Below are 15,469 nucleotides of genomic sequence, written 5' to 3' on the forward strand. Positions count from 1 at the left end.
TGTTTAAAATCAACTACAATATTAACATTTTTTGTCATTTATAAGCAACAAATCTAATAACTTATAAATAAGTACAGTGTGGATATGAACACTATAAACTACTGAGCCAAAGCATTTACTGGACGTTATATTACACTGTTCAAACACTCTGTGAACAAGAAATTAATATATGATACACACTTAAAAATGATGGTTCTTCAAGGGTTCTTTAGTAAAGAAAATGGTTCTATATAGAACCATGAACACTCAAAGAACCATTTGTATGACTAAAGAGTTCTTTGCCTCATGAAAGCTTTCATCAGACCGATGGAGAATGTGCTGTAGAAGGCTCTGTACGGAACCTTTTTGAAAATTTTATTAAAACTTAATTCTCTGTGCATTTTCGGAAACTTCTGGACACACCTAACGTTTTAACATTACTGCAGCTTTTTCATGTCCTACCGATTACATGGAATCTTTGAAGTTGTTCAGGTTGAGAAGCATTTTATACATCATTAATATATACATATTAATAATGTTGTAGTTTCAAACATTTATTCAAGGAATTCAGCATCTGCCTACTGGCTTGTATTTTACATCAGTTTGCCATCAAATGGTTTTCTGTTCTTTTTTATGTGCAGGAAAACACATCAATTATTATCTATGGTAATTTGCATGCGATACAGATGTAGCAGACAGAGATTAGTTTAATTAATTAATTAGTTTAAGAAACACTGAAGTATTTCTTTAATACACTTTTAAATCACAACTTAAAAGTATTTCCGTATGTCACAGTAAGACGGTCAGTGCTAAAACTTACCACCTTTCTTTTTCCTCAAGGTGGCTGGGGAAAGAGTAAAATCATACTTCATATGTCAAGATCAACAGAGACACTGACATTCCAGCTCTATTCCTACATTTACACTCAGAATAAGACCTGCTTTACACGTCCGACAGCAGGATCAGGCATCTGCACTATTTCAGCACAACACAACACAAAAACGTTCTCATTAACGCAAACAGATGCGCACTGATCCTAGTTGCTTCATGCACAAACCGTCTTCACATATTAATCAAATATCACAAACACATTCCACACCAATGCAAATAATAATGTGTAGAAAATCTCGTCAATTCAGAAACACAACTAACTGTGCTAGACAGATGCTGTTGTATCCCAGGTGGTTGCTAGGGTGCTGCTAGCCAGTTGCTATGATATCCCAGGTGGTTGTATTGCTAGGGGGTTTCTATGGCATCCCAGGTGGTTGCTAGGGTGCTGCTAAACAATTGCTATGGTATCCGAGGTGGTTGTCTTACTAGGTGGTTGCTAGGGTGCTGCTAATCATTTGCTGTGGTAACTCTGGTGGTTGCTAGGGTGCTGCTAGGTGGTTGCTAAGGTATCCCAGGTGGATGTGTTGCAAGGTTGTTTCTAGGGAGCTGCTAACAGGTTGCTGTGGTATCTCTGGTGGTTGGATGGGGTGTTGCTATTTGGTTGCTACGTTATCCCAGGCAGTTGCTATTTTGCTGCTAGCCCTTTGCTGTGGTATCCCAGGTGGTTGTGTTGCTAGATGGTGGCTATGGTATTGCAGGTGGTTGCTAGGGTGCTGGTAACCTGCTGATGTGGTATCTCTGGTGGCAGATAGGGTGTTGCTAGGTGGTTGCTATGATATCCCAGGTGATTTACATTGTGTTTACTTTAAGGATCCATCAATTGCCAAAGAACCAAGTGTGGACACATAGCTCACAAGCTGTTTTGTTTGAATAAGTTAAAAATATGTAGAAATGAACTAATATTCAGCCAACACTGGGTTAGAATGTGTTCTGAGCTACAGCACCACAGAAATGCAGCTTAATCTGCTTCACAAAGATAAAAACTAACATAGAGAACAGCAAATAAGGCTGAAATAAACACATAACCTCTCATTTTAAGGCTCTATTTTTTCAGAGCCTGAGCACATAAAAATGTTCAGGTGAAAACAAAACAGCTTCACTAGTTTTTTATGCTTTATAGCCAGAATTTATGAGAAAATTAAGAAATGGATTAATATGAATATGAGAAGAAACAATGACTGGCTTCATGCTATACAGTGTTATCCATGCTCATTCATGCTTATGCACTGCTGTCTGACTGTAGTGTTAGAAAACATGAAAGTTTAACCCTTTAGAAGCCTCAGTTATCCTCTGCCATAACAAAACCCTGCTGTAATCTCATGAATTACTTCTGACTCACAGCTCATAGAAACAAGCTGAGAAACTGCACGGAAATTCTCAACATTCGATCCAGACCGCATTTGTGTTTGTAAGTTTGAGGAGATTTAAGCAAAATGATTTAGCAGTAGAACCTGAGAGGGAGTCCGAGTCCAACTCACTCCTCGAGTGCTCTACTGCTTTAATACAGCAGTTAAATAAATACAGTAAGAAATGAATAAACTGGCCGTGAACGTGGCGTTTAATATGTTTTAATGTTCAGTTCCTTCCTCTAAATTACAGTTCCTTAACGAGCAGCTTGTTGCTACGTCAGAGTAACGATCTCCGCCCATTTGCTGCACAGCCGGCAGTACGTTCTCCAGCTCCACACAGACTGACTGACAGTTCGTCAGTCCGTTTTCTTTTTGTGGCAAAGGAAGAAAAACCTGTGATGTTATGGTGAAATAACAGCATAGTTAGGACACTTCTTAACCAATCAGCTTGCATGGCCAGAACCAAATGTTGTATATATATATATATATATATATATATATATATATATAATTATCATTATTATCACTATTTTTCCTTCTTATTCTGCTTGGTCTTGATGGCTAAAATTTTAAGATTTTGTCAAATCGGAATGATGCTTTTACAACTTTTGTGAAAATCAATAAACAAATAAATTTAAAAAATTATTTAAATTGAAATTTGAATTAAGTTTCTTGGAAATTAATTGTGTAATTACGTTTAAACAGTACAGCAGAACGACAGGAGGAACTGTGGGCTTGTAAGGGTTAATCTCAGAGCTACACAGTGGCTGAACTGCACAGTCAAGATGCAGCAAGCAGCCAGTAAGACTGACACAGAGCCTGTCAGAACCGCAGGGCTCAGGCTCTGAACTGCGGCCGGAGAGAGTGAGTTACTAGCAGGGGTATAAAACACGTCCATGTGTAACAATGCATTAATCTGAAGATGGTGGATTAATCACACACGTTTTTGGATGTCTTATTGTTTTGGGAACAAGAAATTCATAAATAATACATAATACAGTGTAATTATCTATTTACCTTGGTTTCTGTATTGTATTTGAAATCTGATGAATTCTGGATCTTAATTCTGTTAAAACTTAATTCTCTGTGCATTTCAGAATCTTCTCGACAGACATAACATTTCATTTCTATTATTTTTCTAGTGCCCTACTGATTATCTGGAACCTGTGAAGTTGTGCAGGTTGAACAGATTAGAAGCCTTTTATACATAATGGTTTTTATACTACTGACAACATTGATTCCAAGCTTCCAAACTACACTGTGAGGAAATTTCAGGATTACTGTACTTCAGCAAACTCTGGTATTAGTAGGGTGTTGTTAGGTGGTTGCTATGGCATCCCAGGTGGTTGCTATGGCATCCCAGATGGTTTATAGAGTGTTGTTAGGTGGTTGATGTGATATCCCAGGTGGTTGCTATGGTATCACAGGTGGTTATTAGAGGGTTGTTAGATGGTTGCCATGTCATGCCAGGTCTTTGTTAGAGTGTTGTTCGGTGGTTGCCATGTTATCCCAGATCCTTGTTAGAGTGTTGTTTGGTGGTTGCCACATTATCCCAGGTCTTTGTTAGAGTGTTGTTCAGTGGTTGCCATGTTATCCTAGGTCCTAGGTGGTCGGTGTAGTGTAGTGGTTAACACCTCTGCTTTCTATGCTGTAGACTAGGGTTCAATCCCCCACCTGGGTAAGAACCCTACACTATACCAATAAGAGTCCTTGGGCAAGATTCCTAACACTACCTTGTGTAAAATTATCAAATTGTAAGTCACTCTGGATAAGAGCGTCAGCCAAATGCCGTAAATGTCTTTGTAAGAGTGTTGTTCAGTGGTTGCCATGTTATCCCAGGTGTTTGCAAGAGTGTTGTTAGGTGGTTGCTAATGTATCCCAAGTGGCTGTTAGAATGTTGTTCGGTGGTTGCCATGTTATCCCAGGTCTTTGTTAGAGTGTTGTTTGGTGGCTTTGTACTTTTTGTTCCTTGTTGCACCGTGTTGTTCCTGGAGGAACATAATTTCACTCCACTGTGTACTTGTACATAGATGGAATGACAATAAAAGCCTCTTGACTTGACTTGGTTGCCATATTATCCCAGGTGGTTGTTAGAGTGTTGTTAGGTGGTTGCTAAAGTATCCCAGGTGGTTGTTAGAGTGTTGTTAGGTGGTTGCTGTGGTATCCCATGCAGTTGCTAAGGTATCCTGGTAGTTGTTAGAGCGTTGGTTAGGTGGTTGCTAAGGTATCCCAGGTAGTTGTTGGAGTGTTGTTAAGTGGTTGCTATGGCAGGCCAGGTGGTTGATAGGGTGTTAGGTGGTTGATGTGGTATCCCAGATGGTTGCTAAGGTATCCCAGGTGGTTGTTAGTGTTGTTCGGTGGTTGCTAAGGTATCCCGAGTGGTTGTTGTGTTGTTAGGTGGTTGCTAACATATCCAAGGTGGTTAGTAGAATGTTGTTCGATGGTTGCCATATTACCCCAGGTGGTTGTTAGAGTGTTCTTAGCTGGTTGCTAAAGTATCCCAGATGGTTGTTAGAGTGTTGTTCGGTGGTTGCCATGTTATCCCAGGTGATTGTTAGAGTGTTGTTAGGTGGTTGCTAAAGTATCCTAGGTGGTTGTTTGAGTGTTGTTAGGTGGTTGCTGTGGTATCCCAGGCAGTTGCTAAGGTATCCCAGATAATTTTTACAGTGTTGAGTAGGTGGTTACTAAGGTATCCCAGGTAGTTGTTAGAGTGTTGTGAAATGGCTGCTATATTATTCCAGGTGCTTTCTAGGGTGTTGCTAGCATACAGTTTCATAAAGGGATGCAAAAACGTTTGGCCACATAGTTCTGTGATTTTGCAATTAATTTTAATTGGAATAAAACTCGTCTTTTACCGATATGAAAACCGCATGTCCATCTAACAATCAAGGCCCAGTTTCCCAAACCATTTTAGTGTTAAGATTATCTTAACTGGTAGACTGAGTGTTCAGTGTGATGCTTGCTCTTTGTGCTAAGCTGCTTTTGGGAATCCCAGGGCAGACTGAAGATTATGTAGTAGGTTTTGTGTTGACATCTTGCTAACAATTTAAAATTATTACATAAAAATAATAATAAGAAAAATATAAATTGCATATTTATAGTAATACCTTGATCTAATATCTGCACCTTGGGATTTAAACTTCAAGGCATTCAGGATATTTTTATTAAAATTTCTATTCCTTTCTCAGGTATTATGGCATTTAAAAAGATGATCTTGAAACTAAGAAAATTCAAGGATCATATATTGGAATCATTGTAAATATAAACCTGCAACAATGTTTTTTAACTGGAAAGTGATTCCAAACTTTGAATTTGATATTCCTTTCTATTTTTCACAGATTTTTAAGTTCCTTTTAAATCTCGTCTTCAGCTAATAAAGAATTTGATCATGACGCAATAAAGCATGCAGTCATTTCTTGGCCAAAATAACTAAATAAAATGATTTTTCTATTTAAAGAAGACAGAGGAAATCTAAATAATACCGACATGTTCAAACTGAAATAATTCATGGTGATTCCATGATGCACCAAGTCGTTTCTTAAAGAATGATAACTGAACTGAATCATTCAGAGATTTACATCCCTGCTGATCTTGCATCTGCATTTGTTTTCAATGTTGCAGGCTGAAGTGTGAGGCATCAGAACACTGCTGCTTACCTTTATCCACTGGAAATCAACACAACAAACAAACAAACAAACAAACAAACAATCAATCCATCAGTCAGGCCGAGAGTGAACAGGCATGAGGAGGACAAAAGGAGAAACAGTTGAGAAACACACATGCCAGGGTTTCTATGCTTACCCAACTCCTCCAGCTCAGACGTCATAGATTTGGAGCGCATAGACAGGGCGGTGGTCGGAGCTCGTTTTGGAGGAGGCGGGGCTATAAAGAGAGAGAGAGAGAGAGAGAGAGAGAGCAAAAAAGAGAGAGAGGGACAGAGAGAGAGAGAAAGAGAGAGAGAGAGAGAGAAAGAGAGAGTGAGAGAGAAAGAGAGAGAGAGAGAGACAGAGAGAGAGAGCGACAGAGAGACACAGAGAGAGAGAGCAACAGAGAGAGAGAGAGCGCAACAGAGAGAGAGAGAGAGAGAGCGACAGAGAGAGAGACAGAGAGAGTGAGAGAGAGAAAGAGAGATCGAGGGAGAAAGACAGAGTGAGAGAGAAAGAGAGAGAGAGAAAAAGAGAAAGAGAGAGAGAGGAAGAGAGAGAGAGAGACAGAGAGAGAAAGAGAGTGAGACAGAGAGAGTGTAAGAGAGAGAGAGAGACCAAGAAAGAGAGAGAGGGACAGAGAGAGAGAGAAAGAGAGAGAGAGAGAAAGAGAGAGTGAGAGAGAAAGAGAGAGAGAAAGAGAGCGACAGAGAGAGAGAGAGAGATCGAGGGAGAAGACAGTGAGAGATCGAGGGAGAAGACAGTGAGAGAGAAAGAAAGAGAGAGAGAGAGAGAGAGAGAGAGGGACAGAGAGAGAGACAGAGAGTGAGAGAGAGAAAGAGAGATTGAGGGAGAAAGACAGAGTGAGAGAGAAAAAGAGAGAAAAAGAGAGAGAAAGAGAGAGAGAGGAAGAGAGAGACAGAGAAAGAGACAGAGTGAGAGAGAGAGAGACAGAGTGAGAGAGAGAAAGAGAGGGTGAGAGAGAGAGAGACAGAGAGAGTGTGTGTGAGAGAGAGAGAGACAGAGAGAGAGAGTGAGAGTGTGTGAGAGAGACAGAGAGAGATTGAGAGAGAGAGAGAAAGAGAAAGAGAGAGAGAAAGAGGGAGAGAGAGAGAGAGTGAGAAAGAGAGAGAGAGAGCGAGCAAGAAAGAGAGAGAGAGGGAGAGAGAGAGAAAGAGAGAGAGAGAGAGAGAGATATGAGATATGCCACCTACACACTAGATTGTTCATCAAGCATTCTAGGGTAAATAGAACAGTTCTAGCATGAATAAACTAGAACCATTATTTAATTATGCGAATGCATGTGATTCATTTGCATGATTAAAAGGTTCTTCAGATTGATGGAGAATGTGTTGCATATGGTTCTATATAGCACCAAAAAGAGTTTTGCTATTTTTACAAGCTTGACACTGTAACTATAGCAGAACCCTTTTTTGGTGCAGTATAAAACCGTTATGTATGTATATTCACACTAGTCGGGCGTAACAATCTGACCATGGAGACAGAGGAGCTGCTAGTTGAGTCCAGAGTAAATAATCACTCTTGTTACAGTTTCAGGTCAACAGCCAGTTCGTAGTTAAATATTTCTCCAGCTCTGATATCTGAGCTCACTGTGCGTGAATAAAAGCACCAATGGGTCCGGTCCAGTTCAGCTTCGTACATATCACGTGACATCGGCGAGATCTGGGAAGGTTCGGGTGCTTTTTTTGCCGTATCGCCTAGTTTGCGCATCCTCGCTACAAGGCAACAGGAAATTCTGTAAAAGATGGATTTTAAACGTATGACACTCTCTGTGTGGATTTTTTAAGTCGTCCAGCTTAACACAAACTGCGTATGGACAGATGGGCTGCTAACTGTACAGCAGCAAGACAGAGCGCCCAGAGAGAGGTTTCCAATAAAGTGGCCAGGACTGGTACGTCTCACAAGTGCATTTTGCTACATTTTCAAGAAAGAAGTGTCCACTAGAGGGTGCTAAAAGCAAGAAGAGCCTTCATGTGACAGAAATCAAAGACCACAAATAAAAAAATAAACATGAGCGGAGTGGAAAACGTGTGTGCCAGCTGGCTAATTATTACGGTCAGTTGTCATTCAAGTGAAACCCATATGAAATATCCACACATATTGGAATATTTCATCACTGTCAGAAACAAAACCTTGCATCTCCAAAGTGGTAATTTCACAGGAGAAGGAATAATGTAAGCTAATGTAACCAGATTTTTTTCCAACTACAACCCCAATTCCAATGAAGTTGGGACATTGTGTAAAACATAAATAAAAACAGAAAATGATGATTTGCAAATCCTTTTCAACCTATATTCAATTGAATACACTACAAAGACAAGATATTTAATGTTCAAATGGATAAACGTTATTGTTTTTTGCAAATATCAAATTCAAAATGAGTGAATATTTGTTAACACAAATAGCTAATCAGCCAATCACATGACTGCAACTCAATGCATTTAGGCATGTAGAGGTGGTCAAGACAACTTGCTGAAGTGCAGACCGAGCATCAGAATGGGGAGGAAAGGGGATTTAAGTGACTTTGAACGTGCCGTGGTTGTTGGTGCCAGACGGGCTGGTCTGAGTATTTCAGAAACTGCTGATCTACTGGGATTTTCACACACAACCATCTCTAGGGTTTACAGAGAACGGTCCGAAAAAGAGAAAAGATACATTGAGCGGCAGTTGTGTGGACAAAAATACCTTGTTGATGTGAGAGGTCAGAGGAGAATGGACAGACTGGTTCCAGATGATAGAAAGACAACAGTAACTCAAATAACCAACCAAAATATCTGAGGAATGTTTCCAACACCTTGTTGAAAGTATGCCAAGAAGAATTAAGGCAGTTCTGAAGGCAAAAGAGGGTCCAACCTTTTACTAGCAAATAAACCTAATAAAGTGGCCGGTGAGTGTATGTCTACATAACACTTTAGTTTACCCAGAGACACACCAGCTGTAGTTCATATAGTAATTACCCTGTGAATCTCCTTATGTGTTCAAATCAAAGCCTGTTTTAGCCTAAAGCTTACAGAATACAACATCAGTCCAACGCAAATTTATCACAAATTTATTGGAAAGCCACATAAAACGACTAAAATGTTGATGAGCCTAAGACTTGCTAAGACAAAACAAAACAAGTTTTCAAGTTGTGCTGAATGAACCAGCTGGAGTGAAACTGTGGCTTTGTGGCTCTGAAGACAGATATTGCACTGATTGAAAAGCACGGATCTGGAGGTTGTGGGAAAATATGTAATGTCAGACATGTTAGAGAATCTCTGTTAGCAGCAACATTAAACAAATGGCCACTTATAGGACAAGGAGCAGCAGAGGATCGCAACTGCCCTCGACCAGGCTGACCTCAGTAGTTTAGCTAGTTAAACAAACTTGGCAATGCAAACTCTTTTTACTGGATGAAGAACAGAAATCCTGTACTCGAGTTAGAGACACCAATGTAAAATATTACTCCAGTAAAAGTAGAAGTTCCTCCCTTTAGACCTCCACTTGGGTAAAAGTACTAAAGGATTTACCTTCAAATGTACTTAAGTAGGAAAGTAAAAGTACTAAAAGATTAAAAGATTACTCTAATGTCCTGAAGGTAAACAGTTTCCATCAGGGAGAACCGAATGGCTCTGAAATCACTTTTTACAAACAAGCAAAGTTTCAGTTTAAGATTTATTTACAACTTAGTTCCAAGTTTTAAAAAGACTGGCTTTAAACTCAGGATCACAAATGAGCTTCCTTTACTATGTTGATCTGTAGGTCTCTGTTCATAAACATAAACCAGCCCAAACTAATTTACTATAAAATGAAATGGTGTTTGTATAAATTCAGAAAAAAGCCGCGTCAGTCACGACTGCATATGTGGACATATTTCTATATTGTGCTCTATTTACACAAAGTTAGGTTAGTTCATCATTTATGTTGAACAGACTCTCCCAAAAATTTACGCTGCTGTGCTGACGTTGAACTGTGTGCTGCACTGGGTCGGTATGACCAACAGATCAAAACAAGCTCTAAACAAAGTGACCGCTGTGCCCTGATTGGTGCTCTTGCTTCGTTCTTCTTTTGTTTTGAAATGTTACATTTTTATACACACAGAATCCAAAAGGAACAACAGATTTCTCAAAAGGTGGTCAAACTACCTACAAGTGATTATACTACTAATATTAATAGCAGTAGTATTAATAGTAGTAATAGCCAGGAGTCTATGAAAACATCAGTGTAGGGTGGGCAGCTAGTCCAAGGTAGGTGGCGGTAGCTGGGGCATGGGCAGCTGGTCTGAAGTGGGTAGCAGTCGTCCTTCAGTGTCCAGCCGGACATGTGGGCGGTTGTATACTCGGAAAAATGGCAGGGAGAGGGAATTAGTTTTATTCTGTCTGTTTGTACGTAAAACAGGGAATGTGAACAACATTCCAGAGTGTGGCTAATGACTCCGGCAGATCTGACTATAACAGCCAGATAGTTATAAGAACCAGAAGGAGACAAAGACACGGCAGCACTCTGAAACAGTTTGGCATCCCTCTGCTCCACCATCCACAAACCTGAGTGACCGCGTGCGAGCAGCGGGACAACAGCACCAGCGTCTCAGTTTACTATAATTCCCTGTGTCCATGGACCCCTGGATCCGTTGCCTTTATCTAAGGGGGAACATTACCTACCAAAAGCTAAATTGAACAAGTGAGTTTTCAGCCTAGTTTTAAAGACTGAGACTGTCGGGAGTCCCGAACATTTTCTCGAAGATCATTCCAGAGTTTGGGGGCTTTATAAGAAAAAGCTCTTCCCCCAGCTGCAGCCTTATGAATTCTAGGAGATATTAATAAGCCAGCGCTCTGGGATCTGAGTAGTCGTGATTGCTTGTAATAGGAAATAAGGTCTTGCAGGTACTCAGGAGCGAGTCAATAAAATATACGTCAATAAAAGAATTTTATAATCAATACGGAATTTTAGAGGCAGCTAATGAAGTGATGATAGCACTGGACTGATATGATGAAATTTTCTAGTTTTAGGACCCTGACTGTGGCGTTTTGGACTAGTTGAAGTTTGCTTAGATTCCTGCTTGTACATCCTGACAGTAGTGCGTTACAATAGTCTAGCCTGGAAGTAATAAAGGCATGTACTAGTGTTTCTGCATCACGCAGGGATAGGGCATTTCTTATCTTGGCAATGTTGCGAAGATGTAGAAAAGCTGTTCTAGTGATGCTGCCTATGTGTTGATCGAATGATAAATCTGAATCAATTATGATGTCAAGATTTTTGCTGCTAAGCCAGGTGTAACTGGAAAGTCAGCGAGATTTAAAATATTTTATCATTCAGAAATTTTTAAACTTGAATTCTAATCCTAATATTATCAAATCAGCCTGTTAGCCGACTGGGATGGTTGTTAAAAAAGGGGCCATGTTACAGAAACTTCTTTAGTCTGAATTCTTATCTGTTTAGTCTCCATGATGACTTCAGTACGGACTGAATTTCGGACAGCATCTATTCCAGAATATCAGCTCCTCCCTTCATAATCTCATCATTAACTCCAGCTCAGAAAACAGCATCACACAAACATCTTATCTAGACTAAACCTCCTAAATCCTGTCCTAACTTTAGGATGAACCCCAACAAGGTCCTAAATTCTGTTTAAGATCAGTTTCTATGGTTTTTAGCCGGCTGAGTCAGGCAGCGTAGTTCACTACCAGCATAATGAGCTCCATTTATTTCTACTGTAAAATGCGGCTTTCAGTGGGAGATGTTTTTCTTTTCTAACTCTGCATTTTAAAAATCTCAGATGCTGCTGACTCAAAATCCACCCCCCTCTCATCACCTTCCTGTGTTAATGTTGATGATGAAATATTACAGTGATGGTGGTGAATAATGAGGAGACGGAGCTAAACGTGTGGCTGTTTAATAGGAGGAGGAATGTTAGCGCACTCAGCTAAAGTGTTTGGAAAATGGAGACTGAAACTGGGGAGTGATGATGCTCTGATAAACAGCAGGGGGTGCTCTCACAGCATTCACTACTTACAGTTTACCACACTTTAGTTTAGTTTGACCTTACATCAGTAACAGTGCTTATCTGACTGACTTGATCACAAACTGCTGGTTAATTATTACTCGGACCGTTTGGGAAATGGAGACTGAAACTGAAAGTTGCCAATGCTCTGGTAAACAGCAGGGGGTGCTGATTCAACATTGTTAACTTCAAGTTTATAGTGCTTTTTGTTTGAATTTTTTAAATCAGTAATGGTACCAAATGTTAGCTGTCTGGCTAACTAATTTGATTAATTACATGCTCACGTTTCAGCTGTATGCGTATGGTCAGTTGCTAGGTAACAGACATGACAGTTGTTTGTCAACTTTGATCAAATAGGTGAAGGTTTCCTAACTGGAGATGCGATGCTGTAAAATAACATTCCTAAATTAAGCTCAGATTTGCTTTCTGTAAGTTTCTGTAATACGACCCCAGGTTCCTACAAAGGGTACATTTACAATGATTTTAGCCATTTTCACTTTATATACATGCAATTTGTAACTTGCATGCATTGTGAGCTTCTGCACTTCTTTCCTCTTCATGGCCGGGGCCCTCCAAAGTAATCTAAAACAGGGGTGTCAAACTCAACCACTAAAAGGACCGCATGAAAAACTCTCAGCAAATCTGTGGGCCAGCTGTGTTTTTACTTCATTTTCACTTAACATTTTGCCCTGACCCAAATGGACCATTGTTTATTCAAAATATGCCAAAACTACAACAGCAAAATAGGTACTGAATACTTCAATAATAATTCAATAATAATTCTAAGTAAAATCAATTGTTTTAGGTAGTTTTTTTAAAAACTGCCTATTTGCTTTAATTAGTTTTTGCTTGTGCAACCGCAGGTAAATAGATTGCCGATGAGGGTCAGAACGACACTATGGCTGTTTACATGCAAAGATTTTTGCTAATCCGATTACAGATTCAGACTGAGGTGTTTATGCTCACTGTACTCAAACATTTTCTGATGGAAAATCTTCGTTTACATGCTCACTATAAGTAATCCAATGCAAAATGACGCGCATGTGTAGAGAACCACTTACAGTAGACGTTACCATGACAACAAACCTCACATGAAGTCCAGTCAGAGTGAGATGAGCAGCAGTGAGCAGTGCTTGTGTTTTTAATGGCTTTAAAATGGACTCAGGAAAACGTCTTTCACATGTCCTTATTAAAGAAGGCAGAGAGGAAGACGTTGTGTTCTGAGACAGATAAGCTGGACCTCCGACCCACCACCATCTTTTAAAGATCAGAGCATGAACTTCTGTAGACCAGTTTCTGCTCCGCCACGTTGAACAGTATAAACTCTCACTATGACGCGATGCACATGCAGAATGCGCTTAAACTTTCCGATAGGGAAATGTAATCAGATACAGGCGTTTACACAGATATTATTCTTCTATTTAATGGATTATTTACAGGACTACCCACCTCGTTCAGTTGGATAGAAACTGTTTTCCGAATGGCCTCAAGCTGATTAGACTATTCCTATTGAAGTGTTTACATGGATGTGTTCTATTCCGATTGAGCTATTAGTTGGATTATTAATGGATTATTAGGCTGCATGTAAACGTGGCTTATGTAGTGGATGCTGGGGACTGTAGTGCATCTCAGGGTGAAACAGGCAAGTAATAGTAGAAGTAAAATCATTCTGCAGGCCAAATAAGACTGTTACATGGGCCTGACTTGTGTGTGACACATGGCAGTTTGTTTTTCAGTAAACACACAGCCAATGTAAAGATCCAATTATGACATTTTGTGAATCGATTCAGAATCTTTCAAGCGAGAATCATGATGCATCTACAAATCTATCATTTTCCTGAGGCCTAGTGTTCAGTATGGTCCTGTGCACTGTACTTCTGCACGTCTGAGAAATCAGACACTTGAACACTTTCCGGAAAAGCACATGAACTTGTGAAGTACACAGAACCACAAGTGTGAACTTTGGGACTTCCTGGCACTCCGGAGTCCCCCATGGCCTCATCTCTTTGGCCATGATGACCAGGCCAGCAGGAGGGCGCTCTTGAGCGTCTGAAGTGCCAGATGGCCAATCTGCGGTGCTAGTCTGAGAGCGCCATGTGCCAAACGGGCGTTTGGCAGGACTTTGGCAGTGCAGGCTGGCACTCTGTATGTGCCCTCTGATGAATGCATTATGTCCTTAAGCTGGGCAGCAGGCCCAGAAGAGCTACTACTCAAACACGCCAGCCTGACCTAAAACACCATTCAGATCTACAGCAGCATATTACGATACACAGAATCATCATTTATAGGGTACTTTCTATTGAGAATAGTCTGACCCAAACCCTAACCTCTATAATTTATATTTTACAGCAGGAAGTGAGGCTGCATCCCTGTCCCTCATGGCCACATGTTGAGCAGTTAGATCCTATTATTTTGAAGTAAAGACTGATGATTTGTTTAGAGATGTGTTTACTGGTCATGTACTGGCTGTTTTTTTGAGTTCTGCTAAAATGAGCTAAAATTGTCACTAACGAAACAATTTTTTATGTATGGGTAGTAGGTATAGACCAGGGATCAGCAACATGTGGCTCTCTTGCTGTCCTGTTTGTGGCTCCCCAGCTGAAATAGATTAGTAGCTAATAATAAAATAATCCTCCTTTACAGAAAAATAAAGCTCAGCTGATCGTTCAACACAGTTTAACAGTAAATGGTCTTAAACTCTGGAGTTAATGTAGAACTGCTGATTCACCCTTTAACCCTGAAGATCAGCGCAGACTGCTGGTCACCATAGCAACATAGACAACAGTCTTGCCCAGCTAGTAGCTACAAAACGGCAAAGACAGAGGTTTAAGACGAACATCTATAATTTGGAGACGAATGGACTGATTTGCATTTATAATCACTCCAGCTGGTTTCCTGATATGTTTAATCTGCAATCTGCTAAAGTAGCTTCTCATTCACCAGCTTCTCATTTGAAATTCCCCGTTCCATCTTAAATGGTGCAACAGTTACATTCTGGTGCCTCAGGCACCGTTTAAGGTGAAACGGGAAAATTCAAACAAGAAGCTGGTGACTTCAGACTTCCACCTTAAATAAACACTCGACACTGATGAATCTCCACTCTGATAATCATCCCGAAGCGTGGGCTAGAGGGGTATAAAGCCCTCCAGCATTGGGCTGTGTAGCAATGGAACTGTGTTCTCTGGAGTGATGGAGCTCCACCCAGTACCTCTGGGATGAGTTGGATTGACCCAGAACTGATCATCCAACATCAGCACCTGACCTCACTAATGCTCAATCAAATCCTCACAGCAATGTTCCAACATTTAATGTAAAGCCTTCCCAGAAGAGTAGAGGCTCTTGACCTTTTGGACATGTAGCCGACATAACTGGCCATTTGAGGTTCTGAAAACTTTAACAGAGGACACAAGGTGGCGGTACCTTTTTTCCTGGCGGTGTCGTCATTGTCTAGGTTCCTGGTGACTCTCACTACTTTAATGACCAGCCGGTTTCCTCCCTGCCGGATCATATTCACCACTTGCCTGTGGCCCACTTTCACCACGTTCTCCTGATTCACCTGAAAACACAAACATGCGCAGTGAACATACAGTAAACACCTTTAAAGC

The 15,469-nt window shown here is 40.4% G+C and overlaps 1 protein-coding gene across 7 annotated transcripts in view; it reads right to left on the reverse strand.

Annotated features, from left to right (window-relative positions):
* LOC108440598 (SH3 and multiple ankyrin repeat domains protein 2-like) overlaps nucleotides 1-15,469 on the reverse strand; it is a 285,653-nt gene that overhangs the window by 43,988 nt on the left and 226,196 nt on the right. For 3 of the 7 annotated variants that reach the window (XM_037540113.1, XM_037540118.1, XM_017719548.2), the window contains 4 exons: nucleotides 15,285-15,420; nucleotides 6,021-6,101; nucleotides 5,876-5,884; nucleotides 800-823 (listed from right to left, as the gene is read on the reverse strand). In XM_037540113.1, coding sequence (XP_037396010.1) covers nucleotides 800-823; nucleotides 5,876-5,884; nucleotides 6,021-6,101; nucleotides 15,285-15,420 — 250 coding nt within the window. The remainder of the gene's footprint in view (nucleotides 1-799; nucleotides 824-5,875; nucleotides 5,885-6,020; nucleotides 6,102-15,284; nucleotides 15,421-15,469) is intronic. The other 4 variants (XM_037540114.1, XM_037540115.1, XM_037540116.1 and 1 more) reach the window with 4 other exon arrangements.

This window comes from Pygocentrus nattereri, chromosome 7 (assembly GCF_015220715.1).
Source record: "Pygocentrus nattereri isolate fPygNat1 chromosome 7, fPygNat1.pri, whole genome shotgun sequence".
NCBI classification, from domain to species: Eukaryota; Metazoa; Chordata; class Actinopteri; order Characiformes; family Serrasalmidae; genus Pygocentrus; species Pygocentrus nattereri.